Consider the following 20,905-nt stretch of genomic DNA (forward strand, 5'->3'; position numbering starts at 1 on the left):
GGAGTCCAGTCTGAGCTGGCCCTGTGACTTGCTTTGACCAATTGAACGGAGTAGAAGTGGTGCTGTGTGGTTTCCAAGCTTACGTCTTAAGAGGCCTTGCAGATTCCATTTTTGCCGTCTTGGGAGCCGGCTACTATGTGAAGAAGTCTGGACTATCCTGCTGGAAAGGCCACATAGTGAGACAGAGAGGACCTGGAGGATAAGAAGCTAGCGACAGCCTAGGTGACTATAGGCACAATTGGCCGACATGTGAATGAGGCCATCCTGGCTGTCCCAGCCCCAGCTCAGCTCCCAGTGGAGTGCAGCTATGTGGGTGACGCCAGCCAACACAACATGAAGCAGTAAAACCTTCCAGCTGAGCCCAGCCAACTCACAGAATCATCAAAAATAATAAATTGTTGTTTCAGGCACCAAGTTTTGGAGCAGCTCGTTACACTGCAATAAATAATTGAAACTCTAGGAATGAGGTCAATTATTCTCAGGTGCCTCAGGGAGGAGAACAATGAAGCCACTCAGAAAGAATGTATAGAGTGGTTACTTGGATGGAGGTGAGCACTTCACACAAAAGTGAGCCACCCCCATGCTGTCCAGTGGCCTTTAATATGTGTGATTGGCTTGAAAAGATGGCCTGGGCCAAGCAGATTTCTCTTTCTCAGGAATTTGGAATTGGGAAACGGGCTGTGCATTCAACCATTGGAATAGAAGCTGAGGATGCTATGAAATACAATTGGCTCCCAAGAGACCTGGGTGAGGCAGTTACATGCAATGTTATGCTCAGCGCAGGTGGAAACTCTCTGAGCAGAATGAGCTGAGCAGCAGATCAAGATGGGAAAGGATATGCAGAGAGCAGCATATGAGAGAAACCATGCTGCCCTGAGATGGAGCCGCCTCTGGTCCTGACAGCTTCCCAAGTTCTAGCTAAGGCCTGGCTCTGGTGCCCATCTCTACACTTTCATGAGATTCTCCACATTGTTTCAACAAATGCCCCCCAAAGGAAATTTGGTGGCTAGTGGTTTTGCTTGAGTAAACCACGTTTCCCCGCCTCTCTTTCTAATAAAAAGCCCTGCCTCACTGGTTCTCTGGTCAAGAAGTAGGCATGTAACTGAGACCTGACCAATGGCAGAGCCCTGTGTCCCTGGACACAGGGATGAGCATGACACCCCAGCTGAGACACTCTTCACTCTTATTTAGGGCTGCTGGGAGATTTGGCTCTTTTTCTCTGAGGTTGTTAATTTAGGGCAATGTGAGCTGGGAACCCATTTGGCAGGTGAAAGAATATGGAAGAAGCACATCTGGAAGAACAATGGTGCCACAGAGAGCGAAGCAGAAGGAGGGAGGGAGAGAGGATGCAACTCAGTTTTTGGACCCAGCCATGCCTGAACTTCCCAATTACATGAGCCAATAAGCTTCCCTTTTTGCTTAAGCTTGTGTGAGTTGGATTTTGTTCACTTGCAACCAAAAGTCCCAACTAATCCACTCCCCTTTACTCACCCTGCCGTGAGTAGGCACTGTTCCTTGCCATCAAGGAATCCTGCCCAGACTCCTGGTTCAGTCCCTTTGAGAACTTTCCTCGGGCCGGGCGCGGTGGCTCATGCCTGTAATCCCAGCACTTTGGGAGGCTGAGGTGGGTGGATCACGAGGTCAGGAGTTCAAGACCACCCTGACCAACATGGTGAAACCCCATCTCTACTAAAAATACAAAAATTAAAACTGGGTGTGGTGGGGTGCGCTTGTAATCCCAGCTACTCAGGAGGCTGAGGCAGGAGAATCACTTGAATCCAGGAGGCAGAGGTTGCAGTGAGCTGACATCATGCCACTGTGTGCCAGCCTGGGTGACAGAGTGAGACTCTGTCTTAAAAAAAAAAAAAGGAACTTTCTCCAGATCCTTCTTTGGAAGGATTAGAGAACTTGATCCTCAACTGTTCTTTCCACCCTTCCAGGCTTCTGGCCATGCTCCCTGGCTTGCCTGTCACTCGCTAATAGCTGGCTGGGTGCAGGGCTTCCCTGGCTCAGGGTTTTTGGACTCCAGCCAGGACTTGGACTCCAGGTCCAGCACTTCTTCAGACGAATAAGCTGGGAACAGACCCCGTAGGGCATGACTCCAGGAGCCCCACACCTGGCTGCTCCCTTGGAGAGCCCTGCTCCAGCATGCCTGGCCCTGTTGGCTAATGTTTAGTAAGACCCAGGGCAGATGCCACCTCCTCCATGAAGCCATGGCTGCCCTTTGCTCTTTACCTATTCCTCACCTCTCCCCAATCAGGTAAGACGCTTCCTCCTCTGAAGCTCAGAGCTCATGGGTTTTTTGTTTTTGTTTTTGTTTTTTGTTGAGACGGAGTCTCTCACTGTCACCTAGGCTGGAGTGCAGTGGCATGATCTCGGCTCACTGCAAGCTCTGCCTCCCGGGTTCACGCCATTCTCCTGCCTCAGCCTCCCGAGTAGCTGGGACTACAGGCGCCCGCCACCACGCCCAGCTAATTTTTTTGTATTTTTAGTAGAGATGGGGTTTCACCGTGTTAGCCAAGATGGTCTCGATCTCCTGACTTCATGATCCACCTGCCTCAGCCTCCCAAAGTGCTGGGATTACAGGCATGAGCCACCGCGCCCGGCCGGTTTTTTTTAAATCTCTTTTCACATTCTCACTTGGATTCACTCCCGTGACTGAGAAGGCACAACAAGCAGTGGCCTTGATGTTAGGAGACCTGAGATCAAGTCCCAGCTTTACCATTTTCTGGGCCTTTGCTTCCTTGTCTTAAAAAAAAAAAAAAAATGGCATGGCCGGGCACGGCGGCTCATGCCTGTAATCCCAGCACTTTGGGAGACCGAGGCGGGTGCATCACCTCAGGTCAGCAGTTCGCAACCAGCCTGACCAACATGGAAAAACCCCATCGCTACTAAAAATACAAAATTAGCCAGGCATGGTGGCGCATGCCTGTAATCCCAGCTACTTGGGAGGCTGAGACAGGAGAATCGCTTGAACCCGGGAGGCGGAGGTTGTGGTGAGCCGAGATCATGCCATTGCACTCCAGCCTGGGCAACAAGAGTGAACCTCCGTCTCAAAAAAAAAAGAAAAACAAAAATAAAAAAAGGAGACTTAAATGTGCGCTTGGCTCAGCCAACAGCAGAACACATGGGAAGTGTTTGTTGACTGTGAGGGACTATGTACATGTGAAGGGCCAATTGGAGAGTTGGGAGGGCTTCATAGAGGAGGAGATAATTGAGACAGGGGAATGGGTGACCCAGGGAGGAGCAATGGCTTGTGCACAACACAAAAGCATAAGAGACCCCTTAGGAAATGGGGGCCATTCAGGATGGCTTAGTGCAGGGTGCAGGATGAAAAGTGAGAGGAAGAAGAAACCTTCTGAGGTTGGCTGGTGCCAGATCATGCAGGACCTGGAGGGATATTGAAGGAGCAAATCATACAGAGGGCCAAGGGGAGCCTTTGAAGAGCTGACATGGTTAGATTTGTACTTTAGGAAGATCACTGTGGCTTCTTAGTGGCAGCTAGATGGGGCAGAGGGCAAGGCTGAAAGTAGAAGGTGGACTAATTTGGCTGGGTTATAGATTATGAGGGCCTGAGTGGGTAGTTTTTGGGAGAAGGCAACCCAGGACCTGTGTGCCCAAAGTAGACAGGGGACAGGACTTCCCATCCCCAGCGTGGCCTCAGCTGGGAATAGCAGCCCCAAGTTCTCAGGCTTCTGAGTCACCTCCTTAGTTAGGTTCATGGTTGCCCCGAGGCCAGGTCAGCCTCCTTCCTCTGTCCTAATTGCTTCCTGCCAAGGGAGCTGGCCTCCTCCAAGCGTCCTTGAGGCAACCCTTATAGAAGCAATTGAGCATTTCAGGAGAAGGCAGGCAGCTCCAGCCACCACTGCCCCCAACTCTCTGCAAGGAACAGTGCTTCTTGGGCTGTCAGGGGACATTCTGAGAGGAACACTTCACCACCAACTCCCACCCCAACCCTCGACCATATTTCAGGTCAATGACCCGTGACCAGCAGGAGAGGCAGGAGCTGAAATGCAGCCTGTGCTCCTCTTGCAAAGCTGTGCACCCTAATATGACAGGGCTGTATTCACCTGGAGGAAGGGAGATATTTTCCTAATTAGCCCAAAGGCGCTATCCACTGCCCAGCTGCATACTTATGGGGCTGCTTCCACTCAGAGGGGTGCCTTTTCCTAAGTCATACAAAGGGCGCCATATGGACTAATTGTAACCCTGGCTCCTGGCCTTTCTTTCCGCTGGCCACTGTCCTCTCATTTGGGCTCTTATGAGGCCTTTCACTGGGCAGAGGGGGAGACTAAGTCCCAATGTCTGCTGCCATTAGCTTCCTTCTGAGGGAATTGCTCACGGGTCCCACATATCAGTGTCCAGTCTGGCTACAGTTGGTTGGACCAAGGGAGGACACCTGACCTAAGGGATCCCGCCAAAAGCTAAGCCAAACCAATCAGATCCCTTTGCTTGTGAATTGGAACTAAGAGGCACAGAAGGGAGTTGTCAGTCACCGGTGAGTCTTGATACCGAGTTGGAGATTCAGCCACTGTGTGCAACAAAACCAAAGAACTCTGAAGAGAAGCCCAGGAAAAGAGCATGGAGGCAAATACTGCCCAGGGGACGACAGCCTGCAAGACCCAGAGATGGTGAGGAAGAGGCCCAGTTGCCAGTTCCAGTTCTCTTGAGGTTCAGCCTGTTTTTTTTGTTTTTTTGGTTTTTTTTGTTTGTTTGTTTGAGATGGAGTCTCACTCTGTCACCAGGCTGGAGTGCAGTGGCACGATCTCGGCTCACTGCAACCTCCGCTGCTCATTGCAACCTCCATCTCCTGGGTTCAAGCGATTCTCCTGCCTCAGCCTCCCGAGTAGCTGGGACTACAGGCGAGCGCCACCACGCCCAGCTAATTTTTGTATTTTTAGTATGTTGGCCAGGATGGTCTCGATCTCGACCTTGAGATCTGCCTGCCTTGGCCTCCCAAAGTACTGGGATTACAGGTGTGAGCCACCACACCCGGCCTGAGGTTCAGCCATTCTTGATTTTCCATCTTCAGAGTCCCTTATAATCTGCTCCCCCATTTCTTTGAACTAGCTCAAGTGAGTCTCACGCCATGTCCCCAGAGTCCTTGCTAGAACAAGGACCTTGGCCCTTCACTGAGTGAGCCTCTCCAGGCCTCTTCTGACTCTTTCTCCCCACCCCAATCTTGTCCCAGCTTAGGGAAGAGCAGGAGCCCTCAGCACAGTTGCACCTTTTATTCACTGTCAGTGGGGAAAGAAACACACCACACAGCACAGGGTTGAGTAGTGAGGGCAGTCACTGAGTGCACAGCCAGAAGCAGCACATCTGGAGGGGATAGGGGGCCACACTGGAACTGGCCTCCTTCCCCTGCCACCCAGACCCCCCTTTCCCCAAGCCTCCTCTCTACTGCTGCTTAGAAGGCCCTGGGCCTGACTGGCCTCCACCAAGCAGGAAGGGCTATACACCCTGGCAGGCCCAATCCTGCCCCCACACTCTGACAAAGGTGAAAAGAAAACCTCAAAAATTCCAGAAAGAAAATCCCATATTTTCCGAGACTTTTTAATTCCAAGGTTTGAATTATTTCTTTTTTCAAGAATGATGAATAAAACATGTAAGAAATTCTTGACCCTACAGTGATCTCTAAAGTCAGCTCAAAGCCTCACCCAGGGTGGATCTTCAGGAAATATTTGTTGCTTCAATACATTTTTGTGTAAAAAATATTTACAGTGTCAGCTTACTACCCTGCCTAGAGACCCCAGCTTCTTCTCTTCTTCTCTTTCTTTTCTTTCCCCCATCCCAGGCCATTCCTTCTCTCTCTGCAGCAAGGCAAATTTCTACTTCTAGAGACTCTGTCATTGTCAGGAAAGGATTTAGTGCCTTTACTTATGAACTAACTTTTTCTGAACTTTTGATATAAAGGTAAGTTAAATAATCCTGACTACAGCTGAAAGGACTAAAGTGGCCATCTGAAGTAGCCTTTGCTGGCAATTTTTAGAGATAAGAAATAAGATGCTCATCGATTAGCCCAAAAGGCTGAATGAGGGTGGAGTATGTGAGAAGGCAGATTCTGGGGCCTTGCAATTCACAGAGTTGTTGCAAGAAGATTGGAATTTCAAAGGAGAGTTTGGATATATCAATGTTTTGATTGTCTGTATATTTTTGCGTCTGTGCAAGTCATACATAAATCCCTGCTAGCCTTGTGCTTTGTGGCAAGTATCTCTCAGCTGCTGCAGGGACAGGAGACCTGTGTCTCTTCTCAAGGCAGGGCCCGTGCTCTACCACAGTGCTCCTGAGCACACAGTCCCCGGGACACCCAGGAGTATGTGGGAGCAAGTCCTGGCCCACCTGTGGCTCCTTCCATCAGCGAGATGGTGGTCCCAGTTCCTGGCCTGGCATTGTGTGTTCACACTGCTGGGCTGTCTGAGAATATTGGGCCTGACCAGCAAAAATCACCCATGGGTATGTGTGTCCAGAAGCCTGGAGTAATCAAATATACCTTCATGGGTAGGACTTGCCCACAAGCTTGGAAAAAACAAAAACAATTCTCTTAGTGAAGATGATGATGGGCAAAGACAATGCAGGATGCTTCGAGGATTCTGAGTCAGAGGCCTCCCAGGACAGCACTGAGCTGTTAGCACAGCTGCCAGAGGCAGAACACAGAGTGCTTGAAAATGTAGGGACTTCAACCAAGCTCCTGTTTTTTTTGGAAGACCACAATCTCAGAAACTTTTTAGCAGGAAGCCTATAAAGGGTGAAGATCAATGTAGCTTGCACTGCTGTCAACCTCTGCACAGCTCAGTCACAGAAATGGACAGGGAAGAGACTCTGACAAGAAGAAATCCTCTTAGAGCCTTGGGTTCAAGTCTTAGCACTGTGTCACCTCCTGACTATGTGATCTTGCACAAGGGACGCTTCCTCTCTGAATCTCAGCTTCCAAGTCTAGAGAAAAGAAATGAAAATCCTCACCTCCATGGGCTGTGAGTATAGAATGAGATGGGGCACATGGCAAGCCTTTGAAAGCCATGAAATTCTGTGTGGTTGCGAATTAGGCTAGATTCAACGTTTGCAGGGAAGGAACCTCACTTAGTGAAAAGCTCTTCACCAGAAGATTTAGGTCCCAGCTAAGCCAGGCTGGTGAGCATCTGTGCGTCTCTGATGCTGACTGACCGCAAAAGACACACCTAATAGCCAGCTTCTGGGAGCAATGCAACATCCCTGAGGCATTGCTGGATAAACAACTGCTAGTTCCTGCCTGAGGATGTGAACTCCCCAGCCTCACCATATGGCTGGTCATGAGCAAGAGGATAGCAGTAAGGTGGCAACCCAGTGGCCTTGCTACCTCCAAGGGCCCAGTAGAGCTTGGGACCAAGCTGTATTGATCAGCATCCCCCAGAGTTTTCACCTGCAGAGAAGCAGGACAGGTGGGCACTCAGGAGTGAGAAGCATGCTGCATCTCTTTCCTGCAGATGCAATTCCCCTGCCCCGGGCTCAACAATCATTTCCTACTCCCACCCTGGGCTGACAGCACCTGTGTACTAGACTGTTTTCACCGGCAGTTCAAGAGGAAGTCAACTGTCACTGCACGTCAAAGCTAATTTCTGATCACAAGTACAGGAGAAAGTCAAGTGAAAGACCTGATGAAGAAGCAAGATTAATTTTTCTGGCAGTCAAAGCATGCAGCTATATAGCTCATGGATCCAAAATTGGAAAGCAGGCATTGGAAAGCAGAACCAGTACACTTGGAAGATGATGAACTACCTGGCAGATCTAAGATTTGGGGTTAGAAAAAGCCTTTCGAACAGAGCATACCTGGCACATTTTTAGGCATTTGGTCCATAAATTATGTCTGGGTGCCTAAACAGTGGCCAGATGAGCCTTTTCTTCTAGCTCTTTCTGATTCTGTGGCAGTGAAGGAACAAGTCCAGTTCTGAAACTAAACCAAATCCAGAAACGAACTACCAAGATACGGAATATACACTTGTCTCGCTCTTTACAAACGTTTTTTCCTGTCTCTGAAGTCAGCACCCAATCCGAGTAAGTATGTAACAGAAAGTTGCTTATTGAATTGAAAAAGGTAATAAAAAGGAAGAGCTGAAGCAGCAAAAACTGCTGAGAGTGGCAGCTCAGGACTTAGTCTTAAAAAGTGTTATCTGGTAAATTTCATGGTCTTTTCTCCCTTTTTTCTCAGGTTTTTTCCCCTTGAAAATTAATATTTTCTCTATTCATTTAATCATTTTATAAGAAACCAAGTAATATAGAGTATATTTTAACCTCTTGAAATAATAAAATGACTGTAGCTCCTTTAAAGGGTACTAAAAAAATAAGTATTACATAAATTTCATTTTTCTTAAAACTTTCACTCACGTGGCTCTTAAACTTCCAAATGCTGTTCATTTCGTCCTTCTGCAGCTTTGTGTGGAGCTGAGCTGGAAGATGAAATAGCTCCTCCCAGACTAACCAGCCTTCCAGCACCCTCTGCTTAACTGAGACCCTGACGGCTGGAAGTTTACCTCACAACCCTATGAGCTTCCAGAGGGCACAAGATGTGTCTTGTAAATGACTATATCCTTAGCACCGAACAGGTGCTCAATAATCATTAGCTGAAGAAAGGACTGAATGAACGCTCCAAAGGCTGGGGCTGGAAGGGCCAGGTAGAGTAGAAGGGACGGGGAAGAGACCACCTTTATGGGATCTGGAGCCTCAGGGATGGACAGACCCAATTTGGCCCTGTGACAGGCCTGTGGGACCACATCCTATAAAGCATAATCCCAGGATCAAGAGAATTTAGAACCAGAACCCCAGGCCCCCAACTCCTCAACCTCACCTCCTGGGGCAAAAGCCAACTCATCTATGCCCAATGGACATTGGTTCTGTGCCAAGTGGGAGGTGGGGCTAGAAGACAGGATACTGGAGGACCTGTCTCTTTTGCAGGGTGAGGTGGTCCCTCAAAGATCTTGATGGAGGGGAGGAAGGGCTTGGGCAGAGGACTGGGTGGGCCAGAGAGGGGGACTGGAGCGTCCCTCCTCCTGGGAGGCCAGCTAGAGAGGTCATCAGGTTGGGAGGTGGCCATGCCCCTTCTGGCCAGGGACCCTGCCCCTCACCAGCTTCTACTTCTGCATGTCACACTGCAGCAGCAACACAATGGATGGGTCACTCTTGGCTGCCTCTTTGAACTCCTCCAATGTAATCTGGTCGTCCTTATCCTGGTCCATCTTCTTGAAGATCTTGTCCACACGCTGCTGGGGCGTGAGCCCGTCCTGGTTCATGCGCATCATGATCACGGTGCCCACCATCTTGTAGATTGCCTGGTGAGGGAAGGAGGAGGGAGGTGTGAACACCCACAAGGGGCCCTGAGAAGGAGGGAGGTGTGAACACCCACAAGGGGCCCCGAGAAGCAGCGGGTGAAGGAAAGGGATCTGGCAGGGAGAACATTGGGGGTTGGTGAGGATACTGGAAGGTATATGTGGTCATTAAGACTGGATATTTAATGAGCAACTTTTTTTTTTTTTTTTTTTTTTTGAGACAGAGTTTCGATCTTGTTGCCCAGGCTGGAGTGCAATGGCGAGATCTCGGCTCACTGCAACCTCTGCCTCCCGGGTTCAAGTGATTTTCCTGCCTCAGCCTCCCAAGTAGCTGGGATTACAGGCATGCACCAACACATCCTGCTAATTTTTGTATTTTTAGTAGAGACGAGGTTTCACCATGTTGACTGGGTTGGTCTCGAACTCATTACCTCAGGTAATCCACCAGCTTCAGCCTCCCAAAGTGCTAGGATTACAGGCGTGAGCCACCGCGCCTAGCCCGCAACTCATTTTTTAGTTAGACTAAATAATATCTATGTGGATGAAACATGCCAGAAGCCCAACTCCGTGGAAGTTTCCTAACTAGGAGACCTTACTGATGGGGCTCCTGGCTCCCCGTATGACCACCTTCCTATCACTCTCTCCCTCTCATGGCTCTCCCACCACCGGGCCTCGTGGCCCCTCCTTGAACTCTGCAGAGAAAGGCTGACCTGCCTTAATTGCCCCTCAGCACGGAACGCTCTCCCCCAGGCATCTAGCAGTAAAGGCCTCACCCCATTCAGGCTGCTGCTAACTTTCCACCTTACATAAACTCACTTCTCCATCACGCGCTCTTCCCGCACTTTGCTTAGTGTATCTTCCTCATAGCACCTACGGCCTGACCCCGCATGTCTTCGTTCATTTATTTTTTAAAAAATTTCTCACTAGAAGGAATGCCCCATGAAAGCAGGAACTGGCAGGCGCTCAATCCCTGCCTGTTGACAGAATGAGTTGAAAACATCAGCTATGAGGTCAGACTCCCCGGATTGGAATCAGGAACCGCCACCGGCGGCCGTTTCCTCCTCTGCTAAATGGGGTTTGGGACAGTAACCACCACCCCCCGTCGAGTGTCGGGTAAAGCATTTAGCCCGGGCCTGTAGCGGGGTGGTAGGAGGCGGGATCGCAGGCTGGGGAGCAGCGGGGAGGCCCCGAAGCCCGAGAGCAGCGCGGAGGCAGGGGCGGGGGCGGCGAAGCGCTGGCCTCGCGAACAGCAGCGCCAGCGCGGCCCCGCACCTCGATGATCTCCAGCATCTCCAGGCGCGTGATGCGCCCGTCGCCGTCCAGGTCGTACATCTCAAAAGCCCAGTTGAGCTTCTGCTCGAAGCTGCCGCGGGAGGTGACCGACAGGGCGCAGATGAACTCCCGGAAGTCGATGGTGCCGTCGCCGTTCTTGTCGAAGGTGCGGAAAGCGTGCTGCGCGAACTTGGAGGCGTCGCCGTAGGGGAAGAACTGAGGGGGGTGCGGCGGGTTGGGGCGCAGCGACAGCCCCGCCCAGCCCGCCCCCATCTCAGGGAACCTCCCCTGCACCCCGGGTGCCTCGCCTCCCCTCCCACCCCGGGTGCCTCGCCTCCTCCAACCCAGGTGCCTCACCTCACCCCCCACCCTGGGCGCCTCGCCCCCCTCCCACCCTGGGTGCCTCGCCTCCGCTCATCCCAGGGTGCCCTGCCTCCCTCACCCCCGGTGCCTCGCCTCCCCCAACCCGGGTACTTGCCTCCCCGACCCCAGGTGCCGGCCGCCCACCTTAATGTAGAGCTGCTGGAACTCCTCCAGGTTGAGGATGCCGCTGGGGCAGTCCTTCAGGAAGCCCTTGTACCACTGCTTCAGCTCCTGCTCGCTGAACTCAGTGTTCTGAACAAGGTCCTCCAGCACCTCGGGGGCCAGCTTGCTGTTGGTCTTCCCCATGGCGGGGCCTGTGGGACAGAGGGCTTCCTCCGACTGGGTCCAGGGAAAGGCCCTGCCGCAGCCACAGCTGCCGCCTCCCCTGCCACACACAGGGTGGGGTTGCAGGTTCCTTCCCCTCATGACACTCCCCCATAATGGGGCCTCCTCTCCCCTCACAACACCTGCATTCAGGTAGGTTTCTTCTCCTGGCCCCGGGGGTCTCCCGCCTTCCAGGTCTCAGCTCTCCTCCTCACTGACCGTGCAGCACTCCACAGTCTTCGTCCTCTCCCCTCCTGCTCACACCTTCCATGGCTCCCATGCCCACAGACTAAGGCCTTGACTCCTCTCCTTGCCATTTAGGGCTTTCTGAAGTCAGCCCCCACCTTCCTTGGCAGGCTTCTGTCCTGAGAAGGGACCCAAGGTAGGTTCCTTGTGTGTCCCCCTGGCACGGTCTCCCAATTTCTTCCTCAAGGCTTTCTTGGGCCACCCCAGAAGGGAGCTTCTCTCCCTCTTTCCTCTGTGCAAATAGAAATCCTCTACTGACATTTGGCTTCTCATTAATCCATTCATTCCCTGAGCATTTATTGAGACTGACTGTGTGCTAGGCCCTGTGCCAGTGATGGAGATGAAGCAGACATGAGCCAACCTTCAATAACTTGTAACTGGGTCAAAGAGGCAGATGGTTGGTTACAAAGGGCCTCCAACCCATGCCAAGAAATTTGGAGGGAACAGACGCTCCTGAGATTTTTTAAAACAAGGGCTGGGAAGATTGCATTCATTCCACAATATTTACAGAATGCTTATGATATACCCAGTCTTGAACGAGTCACTGGGGACCCAAGAAAAGGTATGTGTTTTAGAATTTTTCCAGGCCGGGCACTGTAGTTCATGCCTGTAATCCCAGTACTTTGGGAGGCCGAGATGAGAGGACAGCTTGAGGCCAGGAGTTTGAGACCAGCCTAGGCAATACAGTGAGACCTAGTCTCTACAAAAAATTAAAAAATTTGGCCGGGCGCGGTGGCTCACGCCTGTAATCCCAGCACTTTGGAAGGCCTAGGCGGGTGGATCATGAAGTCAGGAGATCGAGACCATCCTGGCTAACATGGTGAAACCCTGTCTCTACTAAAAATACGAAAAAATTAGCTGGGCGTGGTGGCGGGCGCCTGTTGTCCCAGCTACTTGGGAGGCTGAGGCAGGAGAATGGCATGAACCCGGGAGGCAGAGCATGCAGTGAGCCAAGATCGCGCCACTGCACTCCAACCTGGGTGACAGAGCGAGACTCCACCTCAAAAAAAAAAAAAAAATTGGCCGGGCGCAGTGGCTTGTGCCTATAATCCAAGAACTTTGGGAGGCTGAGGCGGGAGGATCATGAGGTCAGGAGATCAAGACCGTCCTGGCTAACACAGTAAAACCCCGTCTGTACTAAAAATACAAAAAATTAGCCGGGCGTGGTGGCGGGCACCAGTAGTCCCAGCTACTTGGGAGGCTGAGGCAGGAGAATGGCGTCAACCCCAGAGGCGGAGCTTGCAGTGAGCCGAGATCGCGCCACTGCACTCCAGCCTGGGCGACAGAGCAAGACTCCATCTCAAAAAAAAAAAAAAAATTCACTGAGTGTGGTGGTGCATGCCTGTAGTCCCAGCTACAAGGGAGGCTGAGATGGGAGGATCACTTGAGCCTGGGAGGCAGGGCTTGCAGTGAGCTGAGATGGCACCACTGTACTACAGCCTGGGGGATAAAGAAAGGCCCTGTCTCAAAAAAGAAAAAAAAGAAGTTTTCCTTTGGCCACAGCATGCAAGATGACCTTTGGAGGGGGCAGGTAGGTAGAGCAGGGAGGGGCCTGCTACACAGTTCAAGTGAGAGACAATGCTGCCAGAGTGAGGGCTGTGGAGAGATGTGGATGGGCTGGGACGTTAAGAAGGGCACTGGCAGGACTTTGCAATTGATTGGATGTGGGAGTAAGAGGGACAGAGGAGTTGAGGCAGAGGCTCAGATTTGAGCCCGAGTGGATAGAAGTGTTGTTGCTGAGAAGCAGGTTTGGGAAGGATCAAGAGTTATTCCCCAGTGGGAATGTGAGCCCGTAAGTGGGCTGTGCCAGGGGAAGTGTTTGAAGAGGTACAGGCCCTCCTCAGGAAGTGTGGCCAGGCCTTGAAGGCAGAGTGGACCCTCCTCTCTGACCTCCCTGGGAGGAATGTCCATGCAGAGTCTGGGTTTCCTGGCACATGGCTTGGGAGGTGCCTCTGACCTGCCTAAAGTCTCTTTGGAAGAGGGTCAGGCTCCCACCCCAGGGTAGCCTGTCCTCAAGATACTCTGGAAAAGGAAGCCCTTGGGCTGGCAGAAGGAATTCCACTCCCATAGCCCGATGTCTGCCAGTGGGCTTCTAATTCTTATAGCTGGGAAAACACCAAACAGCAAATCTGAGGTTGGTGCATTCCTTCCCACTCCCCTTTGCTGGGCTGACCTCAAGCTAGTTACAGATCCTCTCTGGGCCTCAGATTCCTCCACTGGGCCATAAGGAAGACCAAGGAGCAGTGTAGGTAGCAACATCCTTCCCCACTCCCAGAGGATGAGGAACTGTGTGCCCTCAGGAAAAGCCAGGGAGGGGGACCATGCCATCTTCAGGAACCTGAGGCTGGGTGGGAAATGGCTACAATGAGGCCAGAGCAAGGATGCCTCTGGAACACCCATAGGCAAAAGGAGGCAGCCCTCACCCTTCTCCTAAATCCAAAGGACTCTCAAGGCTCAGGGTACAGTCAAGGAAGCTGGAGAAGTCAGGCAGAGGTGTCTGATGGGGGGAGGCAGAGCCTCTCCTGCTGTCTTCCGTAGGATGTGCCTGAGAGTCAGCATGAGGGGCTGGGTCTGTGTGTGGGAGCATGTCAATGTCTGAGGCTGCAAATCTGTCAGAGTGCACACGTCTCTCTGTGTGTGTCACAGTGTCTGTGTGGCTCTCACCTTATACCCCTTTTCTCCTCCCTGCTCTGTGCTGCCTTCTCCACAATTCTCTGTCTCCTAGGGTCCTTCCTTTTCCCTGCTCTTATTGGGTCTCAGACCCAGACTATGCCTCCTCCCTTATTTCTCCTCATGCCCTCTAGACCATCAGAAGGTCAAAGCTGAGCCTGGGCAAGATAATGAAACCCTGTTTCTACATAAAATTTAAAAATTAGCCAGACATGGTGGCATGTGCCTGTAGTCCCAGCTGCTCAGAGGCTGAGGTGGGAGGATCACTTGAGCCCAGGAGGTTGAGGCTGCAGTGAGCCGTGATTGAGCCACTGCACTCGAGCCTGGGCAGCAGAGCAAGACCCTGTCTCAAAAAAAAAAAAATAAGTAAATAAAAAATTAAGAAAAGAAGGTCAAAACTGGCAGTGCCCTTTAAGATCATCCCCTTATTTCAGTGAAAATGGAAATTGAGAGATAGGAGAAAACTGGCTCAGGGTTACACAGCAGGTCAGTGGGAGGACCCAGATGAGCACTCAGGCTGAATCCGTGCTACCTGCCTGGGCCACCGTCTCCAAATCATGGCTACTCTTGTTCAGCACAGACCTTCTCCACCCACATCTGCCCTCTGGGAAAATCAGAGCTCTGATCTCCCTTTGGGCCGCAGTGGAAACATCTGGGGCCACAGTCTCTGACACCTAGGAGATAGTCACCCCTAGGGGTGTCCACCGGCACCTCTGAGCCAGCAAGTCTACAGCCAGACTCGCTCCCAACCAGAGATGGTCAGACTGTCTCTGTTGCCCCTTCCTTCTCTCCCTCATCCCGGGGGTGTGAGGAACACAATCTTAGTTACCTTCATTTTTTCCCTTCCCTTTGCCCTAGGTCCTGTTGTCTCTTATTTTGAAATGCTCTTGGTACCTTCATTATGTCCATAGCCAGGGACACAGCCGAGGGGGCTGAAATCAAGCTATGCTCATGCCCATGGGGCTTCCCTGCCTGGCAGGAAGTGCCTTTATTTTGATTCCTCTGTTAGGAGGAAATGGCTTTTTCCCCCCGAAAGGTACAATATAGGCTAGAAGTAGTCATGCCCATGGGCCCCCTGAAACTCCAGAATCCTCTAGAATCTGGTCTCAAAGTGCCCACCTGTGTCGCCTCAGCTCTCATTGCTCACCTCACCACCGCATACTCCTCTCAAGCCAGCCTTCTCACAGCCAGACACGCCTCACCTCTTTGCTAAGCTATTTTCCTCTCGCCTAATATCCTTTCTTCTCTCCTGGACTATAATCAGTCTTCAGGGCCTGGTTGAAGCCTGCTTCCTTATGATCAGCCTTTTCCAGTCTGGACAGTGGAGAGTCAGCAGCCCAGGCTCAGCACTTTGGGCATGAGTCAGTCCCCCACAGGCATGTAGGCTTCAGAGCCCTCTGACCCTCACCTGGTGCTGTAGAATTCCAGGATGCAGTCTGATTTGAGACAGGTCTTTGCATTAAACCCCTGCCTGAGTCAGAAAAAAAAATCCTCCAGACCTTTTTGCTCAATGGCAAGGAGTTGATCCCCTCCAATATGCCCCAGTCCACTTTTGAGCAGGTTGAAGGGTGAGAAAAGTTTATTTTTCCCATGCGGAAAATAAAAGTGCTTTTCCCTATGCACTCACTTCTCCCAGTGAGTGCTTAGTCCTCACTGGGTCTGGGACCCATAAGAGCAGGGGTTTTTCTATCTTATAGCTCCCCTACCCTGGTTCCCACCCTGCCTTCTGTGCCTGCACAGAACTGCCCTGTGGAGACGTAGTGGCAATGCCTAGGACACAGTGATGTTCAATGAATGTCTCTTGGTGGATTACATAAGAGGAGCAGAACCCCCTTCTTCCTCCCTGGATCTATGTCAGGCTGTTTTGTTTATCTGTGTTCTCCTGCTATCACACCCACTTCAGAGACAATGGAACCCAGACCTAGGGAAAGGAAGGGTTCACCCCAGGTCAACTATAGCCCATCAGCAGCAAAGTGAAGGCCAGAACCCAGCTGGGGACATGCTCTGCTGGAGCTGTGGCCCTGCTGAACATGGGCAGCTCCTCTGCTTACCTCTTGAGGGCTGTCCTCCAGCTATGAAGGAGCTGGGACTGCCCCATGCACAAAACCATTGTCCCAGTGTGCCCAGAGGTTCCTTCAAGAGGGCTAAGGGCTGTGGGCTTTGAATGGAGAGGTGGCTGAGGCTTTGAATGGGAGGGACTGAAGGAGGCAATAATCCCACACCCTCACCCAGCTTCAGAGGAGCTGGTGCTGAGGCGGTTGCCACGGTGACAATAGCTCCCTGGTCAGGAGATTTTCTCTCTTTCCTCTCCTCCCTTTGCTCTTCCCCAAGCAGCAGCAATAGCAGCAGCAACCAGGTCTTTTCCCTCTCCTTCTTAATGAGAGGCAGGGGATGACAAACAAAGAGTAAGCCCTGCTGGCCACCTACAGTTTGGAGCTGTCCATGTCAGGATGGGCTAGTGGTCGAGGAGGCACTCCTAATAGAAGGGGCCTAGAGAGTGTGTGGGAGGAGGTAGCCTGTACCTAGGCCTGGGTAAGAAGGAATGTGTCTTCAGTGAGTTCTAAACCAACCCCGCCCCCCCTCAGGCCTCCTCTCTTTAATGTCCTCTTGGTTCAGGATCCTGTTTTTCCATCATCAGCCATAGAACCAGAGTGTCTTAGTGCCGGAAGGCTGTTCAAGTTCATCTCACCCAGTCTACCCTCTCTCTTATACCCCTCCCCATTTTCATGAAGGATCAGAGAGGGGGGTGACTTCGCCAAAGTCAAACTTTGGCTGTGCAAGATTTGAACCCAGCTCATCTGCCCTCCAGGTACAGTTCACTTTAGGGCCAGGAGCAATACAGCCCACATGGCACTTTGGCAGGGTCCCCACGGAGCAGCAGGAAGATGGGAGAGAGGGAGCAAATAGTCATACAAATTAGGAAGACATTTGACAGGCAGAATGAGAGGACTTGGTGCCTGGCTGTGAGGGAGGAGGGAGGAGGTATGGAGGTAGGGGCCTTGGCAGCAACAGCACTGACAGGGTATGGGTGGTCTGCTGGGGGTGGTGTCCTTGGTTTGTCCACCTGCCAGGATGAGAGATGCCAAATATGGGGCCTCTGCCTAGCACTGGGGGCCACTGGGGAGGGCTGTCGAGACTGTCTGTGAGGAGAAAAACTGGGGAAGGGGGATTGTCCCCCCCTCAGGTATGCTGTGGGCGCTGTCAGCTTGAGGGGTGGGAAGTGGGGACAGTGTCTGGGGACAACGAGGAGGGAGCGCTCTGTGGAGGGGGAGGCTGTCTTTGGGGGCAGGGGCTCCCTGATGAGAAGTGGCTAGGGGCTATCTGTGAAGGTGGGAGTTTGCCATGGGGCTGGGCAGACAACCCATATCCAAACAGGAGGGAGTGTGACCAGCGCCTCCAGCTAGCACCAGCGCCACCACACCCCCAGATGTGTGTGTGTGCATCTGTGTGTGTATGTGTGTGTGCGCGCGTGTATGTTGGGGGCCAGAGCAATGATTGTTCTCACCTGAGCTGGGGATAAGTAGGCGGCTCTGCCTCCTTCTGTGCACCCATGGGCCCGGACTGAGGTGGGGGGTCTCCTGTCCAGGGGTGGGCTCTTCAGTTGCTGCCGCCTAAGGCGGAACCACGGGTCAGGGAGGTGAATCAGGGCAGGATATGAGGATGGGAAGGGAGAGTGGAGGGGGAGGGGGCCAGGGCCTCCGCCCGGTGGGTTTGTTGCCTTGAGGACCCGGTCCCACTCGCATTACCTGAGGCCGCTCACCGGGTCGCTGGATGGCTCCGAGCCTCGGCGGGCCGCGGGGACCGAGGCTAGCTCGCGGGCCGGCAACTGTGCTCTCCGAGGTCCGCGCCGGAGCCGCCTTCCAGCTCTTGTATCACTATGTGCCTCCAGAAGGCGACACTATTTGCATAAGCCCCGCCCCATCCCGGGCAGGTTGCACGGCTATTGGCTCCTCTGGAGCGGAGTGGCAGGCGGGATTTCAGGTGGGGACCGGGTGGCCAGCGAGGCCCCGCCGCAGGAGCGCACCCCGCCTGCCCGCGCTGACCTTCCCGGAGTCGCCGGGAAGCGGGAGGGCTGCACCCCCATCTGCACCCCTGCCCTGAGGCTCAGCCCCCGGCTTACAAGTCTGGGGTGAAAAGGGTCGACGATGAAAGTGGATTCTCAAAAACAACCTCACCGTTGCTATGGAAACGGGAGAACCACAGCCGAATCTCTAAGCTTCCTTTCCTGGGCCCCAGCATGGGTGGGGGCGGAAGAGGGGATGAGTCACAAGATGAGACCCCCCCCAATATCCCACCCGAAATTGGAGGGGGGGCAAAGAGGAGCTGCGGAGGAGCTGGGTGGGAGAGGGAGGAGGTGGCTGGTCAGCAGTCCACATCTCTGCGTCCCCCCTCCCCACGTACCCACTCCCCTCACGCCGTGGGGCAGAGAGGAGGGTGCTGGGTGCGTGCGGAGAGCGCGGTATGGCTGGCGAAGTCCCCAGCCTCTACCTAGCCCCGCGCTAGTCGTGGGTTCCCTCCAGCCACCCCTCTGGCCCTTCATTCCGATCCCTCCCCAGACGGGCCCTCCTCCTTTCTCACGGACCCCCAAGAGGCCTCTCGCGTTCTCCCCCAGAAGGACCCCTATGCCTACCCATGGATCCTCCATTCCCCACCCTCCCGTCTTCCCGTCCCGTAGACGGAGCCGGCCCCCAGCCGCCGCCAGTCTCCGGCCTCGGATGTTGACACAAACCCGAGGCGGTTTACACTGAGCGGGTCTGGAAGCTTTCAGAGCCCCGGCAACACCTCCTCCCCGCACTTGGGGGTCTCCCCAAAGCCCGGCCCGTCCGCCTGGACTGCACTGGCGTCTGAGAACTCCTGACACAAGGCTGCGGAAAGGAACCCTTTTAAGCCAAACTGGGGGCAAAAGGGGAGCAGACATCCCCGGGCTGGGCCACGTGCGGGGCAGGGACTTCTAAGGACCTGTCGAAAGTCGGGGCAGACGGCTGGGGATTGGCCTAATCGGAGCGCGGACGCTGAAGAGCAGCGGTGAGAGGCGGGGCTTCTGTCCGCGCCGCGAAGGTAGAGGTGGGCTGGGCGGGGCGATGGGGGATGGGGTCAGACCTGCTGCGAGTGGGGGCGAGGCTTCTGGAGCTGGTCCCAGAAATGCCTGGGCCAGGCTCGCTGGGGGAGGAACCCATGGACGTCCCTTTTCTTTAGGACCTGTCCCGTTGTCCCTTGAAACGGTTTTGCTCTACCATTCTCGCGGCTGTGGGCTATGCCTTCTCTCTGCGGCCTTAGCAGGGGCTGAGGGCTCCAAGGAACCTGCAGCTGTAGGAGAAGGCGCGTCCTTGGCACTATGGGTTGGTGACTCATGAAAGACAGGTGTTTGAAGCTCTAACTCTTTCACTTCCCTGATACCTTCTCAGCTCTGGGTCTTGGGGAACGAGAGATGAGCAAGAACCCCCCTTGCTCACAGTGAACCATAATCCAAGGCGTGAAGAAGTGGGGAGAAGCAGCACGGGTTACTAGAAGTGGTATCTGAAACCCTAACATTGACTGACCCAAGTTCATAGTGCTAACATTGAGTCTCATTTTTGCCAATGATTCCATTTATGACCATGGGCAAAACCCTTCTCATTCTGGGCCTCCCAGTCTGTGAAATGTGGGGGCTGGCTCAAGAGGTCCAGAGGAGCAGGGGGAAATTTTCAACCAGGGGGGTGAAGAAAGACTGTCCCTTGGACAGAAGTATGTGGACATGAATCTGACTGCTCCACTTAGAGTCCTGAGCCCCTTAACAATAGCTAATGTGTATCGAGAGCTTACTTTGTGTCAGGTGCTATTCTAGCATATTATATGTTACCATATAATATAAATTGGGAATAAGCTACCCAATTTATTCCTCATAAGAGCTCTGTGAGGCAGGTTCTATTATTACTCCTACTTAACAGATGAGGAAATCGAGGCACAGAGCAGTAAAGTGACTGACCCAAGTTCACATTGCTACTAAAGAGAGCTCCAGCACTAGGATTTGAACCCCAGCAGTCTAGCCTCAGAGCCCACACTCCTAATCAGTACACAATACTGCCTCTTCTTATGGTCCTTGAAGTCTTTAAGGGTAAGGACCTTAGATTGGAATATTTGTTTCTGATTCCCCAAGGTATTAGAAAGGCAAAATCCAGCCTCCTGGGCAACGCTTCTGTCTCAAGTGAACAAGACATGGGATTCCAGCAGTACAGTAAACTGGAAGTAGTGAAAACAAGAAGCCCTCCTGGGCTGGGTGTGATGGCCCAAGCCTGTAATCCTAGCACTTTGGGAGGCTGAGGCGGGTGGATCACTTGAGGTCAGGAGTTTGAGACAAGCCTGGCCAACATGGCAAAACCCTGCCCCCACTAAAAATACAAAAATAAGGAGGCTGAGGCAGGAGAATTGCTTGAACCCAGGAAGCAGAGGTTGCGGTGAGCTGAGATCACGCCACTGCACTCCAGCCTGGGCAACAGAGTGATACATAAAATAAAATTAAAAAAAAAAAAGCAGCCCTCCTGAACTGCAAGGGGGCCAGAGTGTGGCTTCTCCTGGCCATCCTATCCTCGAGGCATGACTACCCATGAAGCCTCGCCCATGAATCATCTTGGGGCCATGTGACAATTCCTGAACTGCCAGTCATAACCCAGCTTCACCTGTTCATCGTACTCAACTTTGAGGCCCTGATATTGGACCCTGCCTCTGTTCCCTTCAGTTTGATGTTTAAAGCA

At 52.8% G+C, this 20,905-nt stretch overlaps 1 protein-coding gene across 6 annotated transcripts; it reads right to left on the reverse strand.

The window, feature by feature from the left end:
• Positions 1-17: 17 nt before the first annotated feature.
• HPCAL4 (hippocalcin like 4) lies at positions 18-18,272 on the reverse strand. 6 transcript variants are annotated; one of them, XM_032160378.2, is made up of 5 exons: positions 17,921-18,262; positions 11,079-11,248; positions 10,572-10,787; positions 9,099-9,302; positions 18-157 (listed from the first exon to the last, which is right to left on the reverse strand). In XM_032160378.2, exons 2-4 carry the CDS (start codon positions 11,238-11,240, stop codon positions 9,105-9,107), a joined length of 576 nt encoding a protein of 191 aa, XP_032016269.1. In that variant the 5' UTR covers positions 11,241-11,248; positions 17,921-18,262; the 3' UTR covers positions 18-157; positions 9,099-9,104. The 6 variants fall into 6 exon arrangements, with proteins under 6 accessions (XP_032016269.1, XP_032016268.1, XP_058298440.1 ...); XM_032160377.2 differs by having other exon boundaries at positions 18-160; XM_058442457.1 differs by lacking the exon at positions 18-157 and adding an exon at positions 17,680-17,785 and having other exon boundaries at positions 5,217-9,302; positions 17,921-18,263.
• Positions 18,273-20,905: the final 2,633 nt, after the last annotated feature.

The sequence above is a fragment of the Hylobates moloch genome, unplaced genomic scaffold, assembly GCF_009828535.3.
Source record: "Hylobates moloch isolate HMO894 unplaced genomic scaffold, HMol_V3 SCAFFOLD_8, whole genome shotgun sequence".
Lineage (NCBI taxonomy): Eukaryota > Metazoa > Chordata > Mammalia > Primates > Hylobatidae > Hylobates > Hylobates moloch.

Excerpts from the sequence above, each read along its gene's own strand:
- HPCAL4 (XM_032160378.2), bottom strand. The coding sequence starts at position 11,240 with ATGGGGAAGACCAACAGCAAGCTGGCCCCCGAGGTGCTGGAGGACCTT. Across the intron at positions 10,788-11,078 it reads TCCAGCAGCTCTACATTAAG|TTCTTCCCCTACGGCGACGC; the intron begins GTGGGCGGCCGG and ends CACCCCCCTCAG. Across the intron at positions 9,303-10,571 it reads AGATGCTGGAGATCATCGAG|GCAATCTACAAGATGGTGGG; the intron begins GTGCGGGGCCGC and ends TTCCCTCACCAG.